This window comes from Halteromyces radiatus (genome assembly GCF_025201355.1).
Source record: "Halteromyces radiatus strain CBS 162.75 chromosome Unknown BX664scaffold_1, whole genome shotgun sequence".
NCBI classification, from domain to species: domain Eukaryota; kingdom Fungi; phylum Mucoromycota; class Mucoromycetes; order Mucorales; family Cunninghamellaceae; genus Halteromyces; species Halteromyces radiatus.
In genome coordinates, this window is record NW_026251687.1 from 3,471,581 (window position 1) to 3,487,497 (window position 15,917).

The 15,917-nt window shown below is 33.6% G+C and overlaps 5 protein-coding genes across 5 annotated transcripts; 4 read left to right on the forward strand and 1 right to left on the reverse strand.

Moving 5' to 3' along the window:
- Positions 1-817: 817 nt before the first annotated feature.
- On the forward strand, positions 818-1,103 carry BX664DRAFT_322196 (uncharacterized protein). Its single transcript, XM_051543447.1, has one exon. The coding sequence runs from the start codon at positions 829-831 to the stop codon at positions 1,084-1,086; it is 258 nt and encodes an 85-aa protein (XP_051405393.1). The 5' UTR covers positions 818-828; the 3' UTR covers positions 1,087-1,103.
- Positions 1,104-2,748: 1,645 nt separating this feature from the next.
- Positions 2,749-4,315, forward strand: BX664DRAFT_322197 (cytidine deaminase-like protein). The gene is made up of 5 exons (XM_051543448.1): positions 2,749-3,026; positions 3,089-3,160; positions 3,288-3,803; positions 3,896-3,909; positions 4,009-4,315. The coding sequence occupies exons 1-5, from the start codon at positions 2,788-2,790 to the stop codon at positions 4,209-4,211; spliced, it is 1,044 nt and encodes a 347-aa protein (XP_051405394.1). The 5' UTR covers positions 2,749-2,787; the 3' UTR covers positions 4,212-4,315.
- A 1,124-nt stretch (positions 4,316-5,439) lies between these two features.
- BX664DRAFT_363573 (P-loop containing nucleoside triphosphate hydrolase protein) lies at positions 5,440-8,876 on the forward strand (the record flags this gene model as incomplete). The annotated part of the gene is made up of 9 exons (XM_051548383.1): positions 5,440-5,522; positions 5,579-5,753; positions 5,812-5,971; positions 6,040-6,146; positions 6,227-6,640; positions 6,709-6,885; positions 6,950-7,693; positions 7,775-8,500; positions 8,574-8,876. 9 exons carry the CDS (start codon positions 5,440-5,442, stop codon positions 8,874-8,876), a joined length of 2,889 nt encoding a protein of 962 aa, XP_051405395.1.
- A 243-nt stretch (positions 8,877-9,119) lies between these two features.
- Positions 9,120-12,770, reverse strand: BX664DRAFT_290162 (phospholipase A-2-activating protein). Its single transcript, XM_051541868.1, has 15 exons — positions 12,690-12,770; positions 12,434-12,614; positions 12,198-12,351; positions 12,007-12,110; positions 11,805-11,934; positions 11,586-11,725; positions 11,344-11,498; positions 11,228-11,265; positions 10,863-11,146; positions 10,554-10,775; positions 10,349-10,437; positions 9,729-10,276; positions 9,527-9,662; positions 9,352-9,463; positions 9,120-9,290 (listed from the first exon to the last, which is right to left on the reverse strand). Exons 1-15 carry the CDS (start codon positions 12,738-12,740, stop codon positions 9,265-9,267), a joined length of 2,370 nt encoding a protein of 789 aa, XP_051405396.1. The 5' UTR covers positions 12,741-12,770; the 3' UTR covers positions 9,120-9,264.
- A 324-nt stretch (positions 12,771-13,094) lies between these two features.
- On the forward strand, positions 13,095-15,811 carry BX664DRAFT_322201 (uncharacterized protein). The gene is made up of 7 exons (XM_051543449.1): positions 13,095-13,189; positions 13,286-13,429; positions 13,505-13,594; positions 13,680-13,788; positions 13,852-13,921; positions 14,004-14,275; positions 14,359-15,811. Exons 1-7 carry the CDS (start codon positions 13,124-13,126, stop codon positions 15,558-15,560), a joined length of 1,953 nt encoding a protein of 650 aa, XP_051405397.1. The 5' UTR covers positions 13,095-13,123; the 3' UTR covers positions 15,561-15,811.
- The last annotated feature ends 106 nt before the right edge of the window (positions 15,812-15,917 follow it).

The following is a 15,917-nucleotide window of genomic DNA, read 5'->3' on the forward strand; positions in this document are numbered from 1 at the left end:
ACGAGTAAAAAAGAAGACAGAGAAAAGAAAAAGAAAGGAAAAAAAAAGTGATACGTGCCGAAAGCCAATTTTTCCATTTGCTCTATTTCAAACACAGCCCAAAGCGAGGTTGGTGAGATTTGAACCATCAACATAGCTTGATCATCGTAACACAACAAAATATTCACTGCATTCTTTGATCATTCCTTATGATGATTTCCTATAATGATAGCTTACCATTGTATTGATAGTGTCAATATATATATGGCTGGTAATCAAAGTTAATGACAATAATGATAGTGGGAAAGGTAATTTTCAGATGATTTTATTCAAGAAGACTGTAGATAAAGTTAGGTATATAACGTAAAACAACAATTAAGATTAACATCAGGACCAAAGTTTAACCTGGAAGGTTTCTGTAAGGTACTGGCAGGTGATTTTCTTAAAACAATAGACCAATTTTTTTTTTATTTCACAATATTTAATCGTCAAGGATAAAAATTGCAGAAAAAAAAAGAATAAAATCTTTATGCATGGTTCAAAAAGATTGTCATCAAAGAGTGATCACTGAGTTAAGAATCACAAGATCAAATTCACTCCGTGATTGAACCCCCCTACCTCAATATGTCTGCAAACTTGTTTTTTTTTTTTTTTTTTGTGAGATCGTTCGGTTTTGAAAATAAATAAATAAATAAATAAATCATCCATGCTTCAAGGTAGGAGAAAATGTAGGGATGCATAACAGGAGGTATATAATCATCATTCATTTAAAAGATGATGAACAGTATATAAATAATTCAATATTACAATTAAAAATATCTAGAAAAACAGAAAAACGCTTCAACAAGTATGAACTATTTTGCTACTATTGTTCTTTTGTCATTCTTTTATATGGCTATTGCTGTTCCTATTCCTGATGATGGACCTGAATCTGACGTTCATACTTCAAATGATATTCCAATACCCTTTTTCCCATACAAGCGCGGTACTATAGACACTCCTAATGAAGATTCATCTCAATCGAATATGAACACTAATACCCAAGATAATGCCAATACAGCTAGTTATAACCCGGGTGATGCCTTTCATAATAATAAATGGATGTAACGAACATATTTTTTTTTTCAGGTACAATAATCTTTATGACTGATTTCAAGCTTGTGTAGATGATCATCTTTGTCACTAATTCAGTTTAATAATAAATTTTGTATTGTATATATTTACTATTTTAAATTGTTGGTTAACATACAAAATATCATATATGTATCTTGCAATGAATAAAAAAAAGTTATGTTTGGTCGATTTGATTTGCAGGATTTTTTTAGACATAAAGAGGTGATTTAAAGTCCGTTGCTTTATTTTTTTGATTTATCTTTTGATACGCGTAATACACTTTATTTTCTTCCCTCTTTTTTTTTTTTTTCTATTAAAACTAATATGTCAATATAATAGTTATACTTTTGTTATAATTTCATTGATTCCATTTTCTGGTGTACTTTTTATTTTTTATATGTCGATACATTCTTTTATGTTATCTTTAAGCTTATAGAGTACGCTGATACGATACAAGGACCGAAGCTACAAAGGAAAGAAACTTTTTGAAAGGAAAGCGAACGGCTTTCATCATGTTAATTGGTGATTGTGGTACTGGTTGTTGGACCTAACTGGACTTGGCGACCATTTCCAAATGGGGGGAGGACGATGGCATACGAAATTACACTCAAGACGAGGGACAGTTGCAATCACAAGCGACTACCAATCAAGCCAGACCTGTGTGTGTTTTTTTTTTTTTTTTTTGCTTCGGCAAAGTGATTCGTACGACAAGAGTGGCTCGCAACGTTATTTGTGTCATGGTAGACTAATGGTAGTAGTTGTCAAGGGCGTGAATAAAATGACTGGGATATCAGCAATGAAGAATGGATCACCTCTTTCGCCATTTCATCAAAACGTCAGCATCCGCACTGAAGGCACTTCTCTCACACCTGCGACATCTTCTGGAGGATGATTAGTTAGGAACCACTGAAAATCAGTGATTGAACATAGTTTATTCCATTCTGATTATTTTATATTTTGAAATAAAATTGATCCATGTCATTTTTTTTTTTTTTTTGTAAGTGTGCGCATTAACGTATCAAGAGAAATCAAACCTCACCCTTATTTCACAATAATGATTCAACATTTTATTTTGATTGTTTGTTGTATATCCATTTGTTGATCATACCCTTCCTTGATCTACATTTACCCTCCTTTTTTTTTTTTTTTTTTTTTTTTCTTCATCATGGCAGATTTTATTTTCTTCCTTTCTTTCATGCAGGCATAGAGAAGAGGGGAGAGCCAAAGTGAGTGTCATATTGACTCTTACCAAAGCGTTGGGAAGAATAACTCCAATAGAAATCAGAATATATATATTACATTATACTTTAATCACGATAGATGACAGTAATATGAAAATGCAATGAAATAATCTCATTGAAAAGGGAAAGAAGAGGGAAAGAGAGGAGCACCAAATACTGTTCATGATGATGATCATCACTATCTGGATTATAAAGACTTGCTATTTTTTTGATTTTAATATATGAAATGATGAGGATTTCTTCTTTAGAATATTTACATGAGTGGATCATTCTTTTTGTCCCCAAGACGAAAGTATGCTTTGATATCGCATCGATCCATTGAGAAAACGTCTTTTCTGAGCGGACTCAGAAAGTATGTCTAGAGAAAAAAAAAAAAAAAAACATTACCTTTCCTTTTTTTTTTCCTTTTTCTTTTCTTTTTTCTCCTTTGTTGTATTGAATTATAGCTTTGACCATGTTCATCGGTGTCATAGGTGCACAATGTAGTGGAAAACATACTGTTAGCAACTATTTTGTTGAAGAACATGGTTTCTCGTTTCTTTATATAAAACCAAGACAATCCTCACAACCTTCTCTTTATGACAACGGAATACAGTTTGCCACTTTGGACGAAATGCAACAATACGTAACTGAACGCTGGCGAGATCATTTTATTACCTGCGATATTGATACCCATGGTATTTGGGACTTGAAGTAAGTTCATATTTCAAGTTTAGTTTAACCTTTTAATCTTCAACTTTTTTTTCTTTTTATAGAAAGAGACCCTTTTTCCTTCTTGTTTCTTTGAATGCACCTATCTTTATGCGTTATCAACGAAGTATGGAAAGGTAAGGTTTGAAAATAATAATAATAATAATAATAATCATATATATATATATATATATATATATATTATTACCCGAATGATTGACTATTTGTTGTTGTTGTTGGGTGGTGTACGTATCACTTTTATAGAGGTGACGATATACAAGATCTTGAAACATTTATAAAAAACGATGACCGAACGTTATTCAAGATATCAAGTATGGATGAAGAAATTAATCAAGGTACACCTCTTCAAACTTTGATGACTCTTTCTGATGTAACTATCACCAATGCATTCAAGGATATTTGCTCTTTATATACTTCACTGAAACAATACGATTTACTCAATATGGAACGTCTACGACCATCATGGGATACTTACTTTATGCATTTATCTGATTTGGCAGCTAGAAGATCTAACTGTATGAAACGACGAGTAGGTTGTATCTTGGTAAAGGATTCTAGAGTAATTGCTACTGGATATAATGGAACGCCAAGAGGACTTCGAAATTGTAATGAAGGAGGTTGTCAACGATGTAATGAAGCTAGCCCTTGTGGAACTGGATTAGATCGTTGTCTATGTATGCATGCTGAAGAAAATGCTTTATTGGAAGCTGGTCGTGGAAGAGTGGATTTTAGTAATGGGATTGTATTGTATTGTAATACGTAAGTTCGTTCATAAAAAAAAAATAATATGAAAATAACATACTCAAGTTTTTTTTTTTTTTTTTTTTTTTTTTTTTTTTTTTTTTAATCAGTTGTCCATGTTTAGGTAGCTAATAGATAGATATTGGGAAAGTAAATCTATTTATTTTACTAATCAATGTCTCTTTTTTATTATTATTATTATTATTATGATTTTTATTAATAGGATGTGCAATCAAAATTGTTCAACAAGGAATCAAAGAAGTTGTATATTCGAAATCTTATGGTATGGACGAAATGACAGCGAAGGTGTTTACAGAAGCAAAGGTGAAACTTCGACAACATAGTCCTCCAAGTATGAAGTTAGAAGCAGAATTAGATACTGTTGGAATAGATGATCGATTAATAGGGCAATTGGGTTGGGTTTAGTGATAGAACATGATCGTTAATGTTATGATTACAACTTATTATTGTTTTGAAATATATATATATATATATATATAAAGGGAACTTTTTTTTTTTTTTTCCTTTTTACTGTTTTTTTTATTTCTTTTGTATGTCCCACGTTAAATTGTTATTTTCATAATGCATTCTTTATGGTTCCTTAAGAATGTTTTTGTCCTACATACACGTATAATGATTTCAGACACCGTCATTACCTTTTCAGGATAAAAGAGTGTAAACAATGCCCCTTTCAAATTTCATTCTCTTTTTGTTTTTTTTTTTTTCTATTTCGTAGATTTTTTTTTATTTTTATTTTTTTTTTTCTTATTTTTCCACTTCTTCGTCTTTTTTTATTTTACTTCTCCTTCTTATTTATCTTTATTATGATTACTGCAACTTCTCCCTCTTTACCGCGACAACAAAGCCGTATAGGCGGGTCCTTTATTCATAGTCATGGTACTAAAGTATTTATGCGACCAAAATTAGACGATGTATTAGATGCAGTGCAACAAGCGCGCTTCAATGAAAAAAAGTGGGTTTGGATTGAACATGCTCAACAAGGTTATATACGAGCTCATATTATACAAGAAACAGAAGACTATATACAAGTAGAAATGGATAATGGTTTGGTAAGTTTAGACTGTTGATTTGATTTTTTTTTTCTTCTTTATTATTCTATTTTAGACGGCAACAATAAATAACCCGACTTTTACTAATTTTATTATTATTATTATTATTATTATTATTATTATTATTATTATTATTATTATTATTATTATTATTATTATTATTATTATTATTATTATTATTATTATTATTATTATTATTATTATTATTATTATTATTATTATTATTATTATTATTATTATTAATATTTATTATTATTATCCTTATTAGACAACCAAAGTGACAAACGACAAAGTATATTCGATGAACCCTCCAAAATTTGATATGGTTGAAGATATGGCTGAACTTACTTATTTAAATGAACCCTCTGTCATACACAACTTGACTGTACGATATAAAGCTGATCATGTTTATGTAAGATATCATTAATTATTATAACCATTTTATAAATGACTCATTTATCCTTTTTTTGAATCTTAAATAGACATACTCTGGTCTATTCTTGGTCGCAGTCAATCCTTATCGCAAGTTGCCTATTTATTCTGATGAAAGTATACAATCATATCGAGGAAGAAGACGAGGAGAAATGCCACCACATATCTATACTGTAGCCGATCAAGCTTACCATGACATGCTTCAGGACAAGGAAAATCAATCTATATTGATCACGTAAATACAAAATAACAGTACCTTTTGATTTTTTCTAATTTTTTTTTTTTTTTTAGTGGGGAATCAGGGGCCGGAAAAACAGAAAATACCAAAATAGTGATACAATATTTGACAGCTGTTGCGAATACAAAAAAAGACAACAAATTAGAACAACAAATTTTACAGGCAAATCCAATCTTGGAAGCTTTCGGGAATGCTCAAACGATTAGAAACAATAATTCATCACGTTTTGTAAGTTTATTACCAAAAACTAAAAACAAAAATATATTTATATCTTTATTCTTTCTAGGGTAAATTTATTCGTATAGAATTTAATATGCAAGCTCAAATCGCTGGTGCTAACATTGAATGGTATCTACTCGAAAAATCACGCGTCCATCAACAATCTCCAAAAGAACGAAACTATCATATATTTTATCAACTGCTGAATGCTGATGAATCTATCAAAGGTAATAATTTCAGAATTCGCTTATTTCTTTTTTAATGATTATCTCATTTTTTTTTTATTCTTTATTAGAGCAATTACTTTTAGGAGGTGGTCGACCTTCAGATTACGGCTTTACAAGAGATTCCAATTCCGTGATTGAAGGTGTCAATGATGCTGATGACTTTAAAACTCTTATGGTAAATTATTATACTTTATTCGTAACTATGATCATCATCTAAAGGAAAAGTTTTTTTTTTTTTTTTTTCAATCAATATAGAATTCTTTAGATATTATGGGGTTGGAATATAATGACCAATTGGACTTGTTTCGAATCATTGCTGCTGTATTACATCTTGGAAATATTGTAGTGACTCCTGATTATCGAGGTGATCGTGCGGATATTCGTGATTTTACATCAGTAGAACGTGTCTGTCACTTGCTTGGCATTCCTGCTCAAGATTTTAAAAACAGTCTACTGTCTCCTCGTATCAAGGCTGGACGTGATTGGGTTAATCAATCAAAATCTCCTTCTCAAGTGAAAGCAAGTTTGGAAGCTTTAGCAAAAACCCTTTATGAACGAAATTTTGCGAGTCTTGTGGAACGTGTCAATCATGCGATCGATGGCAAGAAATCATCAGACAAGTTGGGTTTTATTGGTGTCTTGGATATCGCTGGTTTTGAAATCTTCGAGGTTAGAGAAAAAAGAAAACGTTTTATCATAATGATCATAATTAATATTTTTGTTATTTTTCTTTGCAGGTCAATAGTTTTGAACAACTTTGTATCAATTATACAAATGAAAAACTTCAACAATTTTTCAATCACAATATGTTTGTTTTGGAACAAGAAGAATACCAAAAAGAAAAAATCAATTGGTCTTATATTGACTTTGGCCTGGATTTACAGCCAACAATTGATTTGATTGAAAAGACTAATGTAAGTGATGAAAAGAAAAGTAAAATTTGAATTGAATCTGAATGATATTTATTATTATCTTTAGCCTATTGGTATATTATCTTGCCTTGAAGAAGAATGTGTGGCTCCTCGTGGAAATGACAACCGATTTTTGGAAAAACTAAGCAAGATTTGGGATAATGGTGAAGCTGATTCAAAGTACAAAAGCACCCGATTCAAGGATGGATTTATTGTGAAACATTATGCTGGTAATGTTGAATATTCGACAACTGGTTGGATCGATAAGAACAAGGACCCTTTGAATGAAGATATCACCCGATTATTGGCTCGTTCAAACCAGCGACACGTAGCTGGCCTTTTTGAAGATTACCTTGGTGATTCTAATGTTGACAAAGACATGTCATCTTCCTCATCACTCTCTTTATTCAAATTACGTAAAGGTGGCGGCTCTTTCCGAACAGTTGGACAACGACACAAACAACAGCTCCTCTCTTTGATGAATACCTTGTACATGACACATCCTCACTTTGTTCGATGTATCCTTCCTAACAACCGAAAACATTCTGGTGAAATTCAGCCAAATCTCGTCTTGGATCAGCTTCGTTGTAACGGTGTATTGGAAGGCATTCGTATTTGCAGAAAAGGTTATCCAAATCGACTTACTTTTGCCGACTTTAGAAAACGATATGAAATTCTATGCCCCAACGTTTTGAAGCCAAATCAATTCATCGATGGTCGAAGTGCTTGTCAACTACTACTCGATCAGATGGAATTGGAACCTGAAAAATATCGAATTGGAACAACAAAGATCTTCTTCAAAGCCACAGTGGTAAGATTAGTACACAAAAAAAAAAAAAAAAAAGAAGAAATCATATTAAGTTTGTGTTTACCCTTGTTTATTATATAATAGTTAGCCGAATTAGAAGAAGTCAGAGATAAACGATTAGGGGATTATATCACCGATTTTCAAGCCTATTGTCGAAGATTTATTGCCCGTCGTCACCTTACAAGATTCGCCAGACAAACTGAAGCAATCAAAGTTATGCAACGTAACGCTCGTATTTATGTTACTCTTCGTGAATGGCCTTGGTGGAAAATGTATGCCATGTTAAAGCCTCTCAGTGAATTCTACGAAACCGATGCTCTCCTCAAAAAACAAGAAAAGCAAATCGAAGAAATGAAAGAACAATTGGAAGCGCAACAGCAACAAATCAATCTTCTCACCGGCCGAAACAAACAATTAGAATTGGAACAAGAAGAATACAAGGCACTTTTGGAAAGCGAACAATCTATATCAAGGGATTTACAGGATAGCAAACAAAGCCTTTTAGAAGAAGTGACGAATGTGGAAGAACGCAACGAGGAACTTGTGGTAGCATTGGATGAAGCACGGGATCAAATCGACTCTCTGAAAAGCCAACTGGAAATCTGTCAACAAGAAAACATTGCTCAAGGGACTATGATTGCTACTTTACATCAAGATATTCGTGATTGTAGTGATGATAACGATAAATTGGCTGCAGAATGCGAAAAATGGACCTCAGACTATGCAAGTTTACAAGAAAGTGAACAAGCTTTGAAGGATCAAGTTATGGAAAAAAATCAGCAATTGTCTGCCTTGAAAGATGAACATAAGGTAGATCAATGATGTCTGACGCTTACATATATATCATATACTCATATTTATTATTGTTATTTTCTTCTTATAGATACTGTTAGAAGATCATCAAAAGGATACTTCAGATACACAACTCAAACTAACAGCATTACAAGAAGCATTGTCCAATTGCAAAGCAGAATTAGAAAATGAAACCAAAGCCAGACAACATGTGGAACAACGATGTAATGAATTAGAAGATCAGTTGGACAGTATAAGGAAAACTCTTGACATGGAATCAACACAACGGCAAGAATGGCAGATGAAGAATCAAACTTTACAAGTTGACTGGGAAGATCTGACCAAACTGGTGAGATCAGAGGCTGAAGAAACGAGATCACGAGCTGCAAGGTAAATCATTCTATACATACATAAGATGATCTGTAACAAATATTCACCATTTCTTTTTTTTTTTTTTTTCACTTTCTTCTAGACTGGATCAAGTTTTAGCCAACTTGAAACACAAAATGGATTCCTAGTTTAGTTTATATCTCTCAATACACACAGTCATCCACATTCGTATATATACATAGATATATAGTGTTCTTTAGTATACTATAGGCATCATTTCCCTTTCCAATCATCTTTTGTTTGCCCTTCTCTCTCTCTCTCTCTCTCTTTTTATCAAATCCAATACCGTATTTATTTCCATTCTTTGTATTTATTTTCAATTTTTCAAAATAATCAATAAAACTAACTACCAAACTTCATTATAACATATATATATATCATTAAACTATGATCTATTTTGATAACGCCACCAATTCATCTATATAAAAAAAAAAAAAAGATTTAGCCATCACAATTGACCTATCTTTTTTCTTTCTTACCTAAGACATGTTGCATACGATCTCTTCCTGACATGGCTTGTTTAAGTCGACGGAGTTCCACCTTGATGTCAAGGATATTGGCCATTTCAAGACAAGGAGGAGAATGGATGAACTATCAAAAAAAAAAAAAAAAAATGAGATTCAAATTCATCATCTATGATTTCATTTTGCTTACCAAAGTACCAAGAGCCATCAGTAATCGATACAGATTTTCTTCATCTTGTTCTTGTTTGATCAATTCCACCAATGAACCCGTAAGGCTGATTTCTGTATCTTCATCTCTTGCTTCATTTGTCAAAAATACCGCAAAACTAATCATAAAGTAAAAATAAAATAAAAATCAATACGGCTGTCTATTTCCTTCTTCTTCTTTTTACTTGAGTGATAATGTGCTGATGGCTAATCGAGTAGACTTGGCTTTGTATTTTAATACAATATCATTTTGTACAGTAGAGATCAAGGTTTGTAATTCATCCAAGATAGCCTTCCTACCAACTTGATGATTGAATAAATTGGCCAATCCTCGATAACCTAACATGGCGTTGGTTTCTGCCACTTTGTCCAAAGTATTTGATGATGAAGCTGCTTCCAAAATCCTACTTGTCATTGAAAAGAATGCCACTGCATTGCCATTGGGTACAGCAGAGATCAAGTCCTCAGGGGCATAGAGCGCTAAAAGTCGAAGTATATCCAGAGCAGGGAATCGATCCTTGATAGGCCAATGTTGACATATTTTCACAATCGTAAACAAGCCATCTTCACCAACTGACGATGTTGAATTCGGATTTTTGAGATATTGAACTAATCGTTCCAAAGATGCTAATTCACTTTCGTCTAATTTGTCTTGAGCGATTTCATTGTTAAGTGATCGAAGTTTGTTGACAACAGCATCCACATTGGCTTGCTTCAGTGATAGATAGGTTTGCTACATAATAAAATATAAATTAATATGCATTTTCCCTTGAAAAAAAAAGTCATCCATATATTTGATACTTACAACAGGAAGAATAGATTTTCTTGGAACTTGAGAACGAGCTGGGGTAGTCGTAGGTGTAGGAGTATTAGAACCATGATAACCAGACGCTCCTAAAATTTCACATACAAAAAAAAAAAAAATAAAATAAAAAAGGAAGTAATGACATTAATCAATAGAGTATCCTTATGATCGAAGTTTTGCTTTTTTCATCTCCTTCTTTTCCTACCAGTGAATGGATCAATAAATGATCCTACTGATGGTGTTGTAGTACCAGACTGCCCAGGAGTATAGCGACTACCACCAGTAAAAGGATCTTGATATTCAGTAGTAGATTGACCAATAGAGACACCTTGAGTATTCTTGCTAATGAAATCCACAATTTGATCTACATACATTGGTGATAATTCATTATCCAAAAGGAATTTCTGAGCAGCATCATAAGGGTTTTCTATATAAGAACAAATAAAAAAAAAATTCAGTCGAAGAAAAATCAAAAAAAAAAAAAAATAAATTAAAAAAACATCACATTACTTACGATTGAGATTGTAAGGTAATTTCAACATGCTATTGGGTCCTGCACCAATATCAATATCAAATACAAAATCATATTCCTTCCCATTATAGAATTGTTTTTGACCAGAGCCAACACCACCAACTACTTCTCCAATTTTTTGCCATGATTTACTAGTTGAGTCCCATTGATGTGCTTCGACTGATCCATTCACATTCACCATAAGTACCTGCCCTTCCTTTTTTCCCGGTTGTAATAAGGCTTCTGGTCCAGGTAAATCGTTTTTGTTCACATCACCAATTTGATTTCTAAAAAAAAAAAAAAAAAAAAGATTGAAGTCATGATTAGAAAAATCTAGATATCTAACTGTTATTTTTTTTTTGACTTGCGAGGGAATAGCTTGATTCGCTAATAAATCTTCCAGTTCCTAAAAAAAAAAAAAATTCATAATCTGTCGTCAGTCATCATCATTCCATCTTTTTTTTCTTTCTTCTTTAATTCTTACCTTGATATCTTCAGCACTTGCTGCCCTTTCATTGGAGCGGGTATATAGACGAACAACTGCATCACTACCACCGACTACAATATCATTATTAGGTAAAGTGGCTACACACCATACAGAGATACAAGGCTGCTGAATAGTTTGAATACAATCACCATCTATGTAAAAATAATACATTTAGCTCTTGTACCATTTATCCACCATGATCACCTTTTTTTTTTTTTTTTTTTTTTGCTATATAATACCTTTCCATATACGGACTGTGCGATCTTCACCAGAGGATACCAATTCTCCAGTAGTAAGAGTTGCTAGAGAATAGACAAATGACGTATGACCATATAATTCTTGTAAACATTCACCATTCAAGCTCCAAATCCGAATTGTTCTATAAGTTATAAATCAAAATAACACTAATAATAAGAATTGACATTTACCTTGTTTTTTCCTTCCTTTTTTCAACTTACCCATCGTTTGAGCATGAAGCAAAACCTACACCTGGCACTAGAGTAAGTCCACGGACCACATCTTGATGACCATTGAATGTTTTTGTATGTTTTCCATTTTGCCATAATCGAATGGTTTTATCCGCGGAAGCTATCATTGTCGATAATAAAAGAATAAGTTCCAGAACACACTTATTGGATGGCTATTATTCTTATTTAGTACCTGTCAAGAATGTATCATTTTCAAAACCTAAAACACCAAGCACAGCAGCAGTATGACCTTCAAGAGTGTATGCTTTTTGAAAGTTTTTCCAAACAATAGCTGTCCTAAGAGTAAAGAAGAAGAAGGAGAGGAAGGAAAAAAAAAAAAGAAACCGTTACATCATAGTCAAAGCAAAGATAATCTTGTCTTACTGATCCCAAGATCCTGATATAATATCACCATTAGGGGTAACAGATAGAGCACAGACATTCTCGGAATGACCAACTAATGTATATAAAGGACTAGATGGACTAAAGGATTCATAAACATGAATCAATTTATCAGACCCAGACGAAGCAAAAAGACCTAAATGTAAATAAGTAGTGGAAGTTTATAAGTTAATAAAATAACAAACTAATATATATATATATATATATATATATATTACCTCCTTCAGGGTAGTTTTCTGTTGGTGGAAGGGCAACCAAAGCATTAACATAATGATCATGGGCTAGATAAGTATTGTGAGGAGAAAAGCTGTTTAGAGTCGTTCGTGTCCAGGATCGCACAGACTTATCACGGGAGCCTGATATGATGAAGTCGTTTGAGAGACAGGCTACCGCTTTGACCTTGAAGAAAGATAGGGAAAAAAAAAAAGAAAGACGTTGATTAGTATTTGATCAAATTGTGGTTTTTATACTTACATCTTGTTCATGACTATGAAGAGAAGTCTCAAGCTTGTAAAAATTAGACATGGTTCAATAGAAAGAGAAACAAAGTAAAAGAGAAGAAAAGAACGCGTCATGTTCATATATGGGACTTAACAAGCAACAAAAAAAAAAGTGAATTAAAACCCAGTCAGTTTCATTCTTTTAAGGAATGATGTATATGATCATTCATATTATAGCAATAAGTTATTACTATTATCATATTGTGATTCATTTTTGATATATTATTATACCATTTGCGTATCGTTATCTCGTTCTGAGTATGTTCCAATCCTGGATGTGGCTCTTTTTGTACTTGTCTCCTCCATATTTGGTACTCTGACTTTTTTTTTTGATAAATTTTGTCCGAACTTTTTTATTTTAGTTTTTGCCTTTTCCTTTCTTTTTTTTTTTTTTAAGACTCTAACAAGATGCCTTCTGCTGCTCTAACAACAGCCGAAGATAAGAATAAAGTTAGAAGGGCTTTACCAACGGCTGTAAGTAAAAAAAAAAAAAAAAAAAAAAAAAAAAAAAAAAAAAAAAAAAGAAAAAAGATACCTTTCTTCTGATATCATTTGTTACATTGAAAATAGAAAATATATGCGGCTACTGTAGCAAGACTTTACGTAGCTTATCCAAACCCGAGTAAATGGGCCTATTCCAATATATGGGGTGCTGTGACTTTTCTCAAGGATAAAAAGAAACATTCTTTGTATATTCGAATTGTCGACCTTATTGTAATCATTTAAAGAAAAAAACCTACTCTAAATTCTTTCTCGATACTTATTACTCTTTTTATTATTTATAATTAGCATCATAAAGGTGTCATCTGGGAACAAGAACTATACGATGGTTTTCAACTCAATAAGCAAACACCTTTCTTCTTCACTTTTGCTGCCGATGTACGTTCAACTTTTTTTTTTTTTAAAAAAAAAAAGAAGAAGAAAATCGTATACTCAATGCTTTAGTTTTACTATCTTTCGTTAGGAATATATGGCTGGTCTGTCTTTCAGCAATGAAGATGATGCGTCTGTATTTTTAAATAAGGTTACAACAAGAGAAAAGGAAGCACCCTCGAAGAAGAAAAAGACCAAAGGTAAAAAGTTGATTCCTATATTACTATATTATGATATTAACGACTAATTTTCTTCTTCTATAGAAACAAGTGGAAAAAAGCCAACACGAGGAAAGCTCAACAAAGCCCAAATTGGGTTGCCATCCGAATTTAGGTATAAATGATAATAGTCATGTTGAATATGTTTTAGTTTGACTGATGAATATGTCTTTTTGTTTATTATTATTTATTTGTAGACATCTTGGACATATCGGTTATACTCCCGAAAAAGGTTTCAGCGTACAGAATAATGATTCTGAATGGAATGGATTATTCGATCAACTTCAGTCTCTAGGAATATCGCCACAAGAAATTACGGAGAATCAAGACTTTATCAAGGATTTTGTTAATCAAAGAGGCGGTCCTCCAGCTCCTCCACTTCGACCTTCTGCCAAGAAATCTCGTGCTCCTCCACCACCACCTCCTGTTCGACGCACTGCTCCTCCTCCTCCTCCTCCTCCAGTGGGCGGTAAGTCATTAAAGAAACCTCTAACCTAATAACACCGGAAACTTACACACCCTCTTTTTTTTTTTTTTTTTTCTTATGTATAGGTCGTCGACCTCCACCTCCACCACCACCACCATCATCAACTCGAAGAAATCCTCCACCTCCACCACCTACTCGACCAACAACACAACATCATGTCTCATCTGCAAGAGCTATTCCACCTCCTCCACCTCCTGTTGTCTCAACACCTGCTACTCATCCAACCTATTCGATCTCACCAGTGATACCAAGTCCAACTTTGTCTGATGAACGTCCTATTCAATCATATCATCAAACACCAACAGAACCTGTTCATGAAGAACAACACGATATGTATCAACCTCAAAAGTCCAACAATCCATACCGTCTGTCCACTATTTCTGTTGTTCCACCACCACCACCACCTCCTCCTCCTCCTTCAGTATCAGCAGTAACTGTACAATCTACTCCTACTTACTCACAATCAACTGGTGGGTTTGATGATACGTATAATCAAGATTACGACGATAACACTCGAGCTTCATCACCTGAATTTTTTGATGCAGCAGAAGCCCCTGAAGCTCCGATGCCACCACCATTACCTGGAAGAAACAACCGTGGTCCTCCTCCACCACCACCATTACCTGGAAGAAATAATCGTGGTCCTCCTCCTCCTACACCATCTGGACCTAGACCATCTCAACCAAAACGACCCGCAATGGCACCACCAACTAATGGATCAGCACCACCACCTCCACCACCTCCTCCTCCAGCAACAACTTCAGTTGATGCACCATCAGCACCACCACCTCCACCACCACCACCTCCTCCAGGAACAGCTAATGGACTACCTCCACCTCCACCTCCTCCTCCTCCAGCAACAACTTCGGCTATTGGACCACCTCCACCACCACCACCACCACCACCTTCAGCTCCAACAACATCGTCCTTACCTCCATCATCAAACAATGGAACATCAAATTCTCCTGAGAGCGGACGAGGTGCTTTACTAGATTCGATTCGTAATGCAGGCGGTATTGGATCATTGAAAAAGACTCCCAAGGAACTTCAGCGCGATCGTAGTGGTGTTTCCTCCAATTCATCCATGGCAAGTACGGGTATGGGAACAGCAGCAGGAGCAGCAGCCGGTGGTATAGGATCTCCTATGGGCGGCGATGATTTGACTTCAAGTTTATTCAATGCTTTACAAAACCGCAAGAAATCCGTATTAGCTGATGATGACGATGAAGATGAAGATGAAGAAAGTGATGGAAGTGAATGGGAATAGAAATATTGTTGGGTTTTATCTCCATCTTTTTGATTTGGCTTAGGTTATCATCAACACATAACATTCATTTATTTTCTTCCCCTTTTTTTAGTCTCTTATAGACATACCATCTAGTTTTATTTATTACTTTTTCTTCAATCTTGTATTTTGATCTACTTTCTCTCCTTTTATTCCTTTATGCATGATCATTATGTTAATAAAAAGTAAACCAGCAATATGCTTTGCCAACTGGTTTGATGTTTTTTTTTTTTTTTTTTTTTTTTTTTTTTTTTTTTTTTTTTTTTTTTGTTATTATCTACGTACATTAATATGAATAGGATATGACTGTTGACATAAAATCAGTAACCCGAACAAAAA

Coding starts and splice junctions, on each gene's coding strand:
- BX664DRAFT_290162 (XM_051541868.1), bottom strand. CDS start 12,740: ATGTCTAATTTTTACAAGCTTGAGACTTCTCTTCATAGTCATGAACAA. Junction 12,111..12,197: donor ATATCAGGATCTTGGGATCA/GTAAGACAAGAT, acceptor CTTTACTCTTAG/GACAGCTATTGTTTGGAAAA. Junction 11,935..12,006: donor AAATGATACATTCTTGACAG/GTACTAAATAAG, acceptor CGACAATGATAG/CTTCCGCGGATAAAACCATT.
- BX664DRAFT_322197 (XM_051543448.1), top strand. CDS start 2,788: ATGTTCATCGGTGTCATAGGTGCACAATGTAGTGGAAAACATACTGTT. Junction 3,027..3,088: donor CATGGTATTTGGGACTTGAA/GTAAGTTCATAT, acceptor TTCTTTTTATAG/AAAGAGACCCTTTTTCCTTC. Junction 3,161..3,287: donor TATCAACGAAGTATGGAAAG/GTAAGGTTTGAA, acceptor TCACTTTTATAG/AGGTGACGATATACAAGATC.
- BX664DRAFT_322201 (XM_051543449.1), top strand. CDS start 13,124: ATGCCTTCTGCTGCTCTAACAACAGCCGAAGATAAGAATAAAGTTAGA. Junction 13,190..13,285: donor GAAGGGCTTTACCAACGGCT/GTAAGTAAAAAA, acceptor CATTGAAAATAG/AAAATATATGCGGCTACTGT. Junction 13,430..13,504: donor TTCGAATTGTCGACCTTATT/GTAATCATTTAA, acceptor ATTTATAATTAG/CATCATAAAGGTGTCATCTG.
- BX664DRAFT_322196 (XM_051543447.1), top strand. CDS start 829: ATGAACTATTTTGCTACTATTGTTCTTTTGTCATTCTTTTATATGGCT.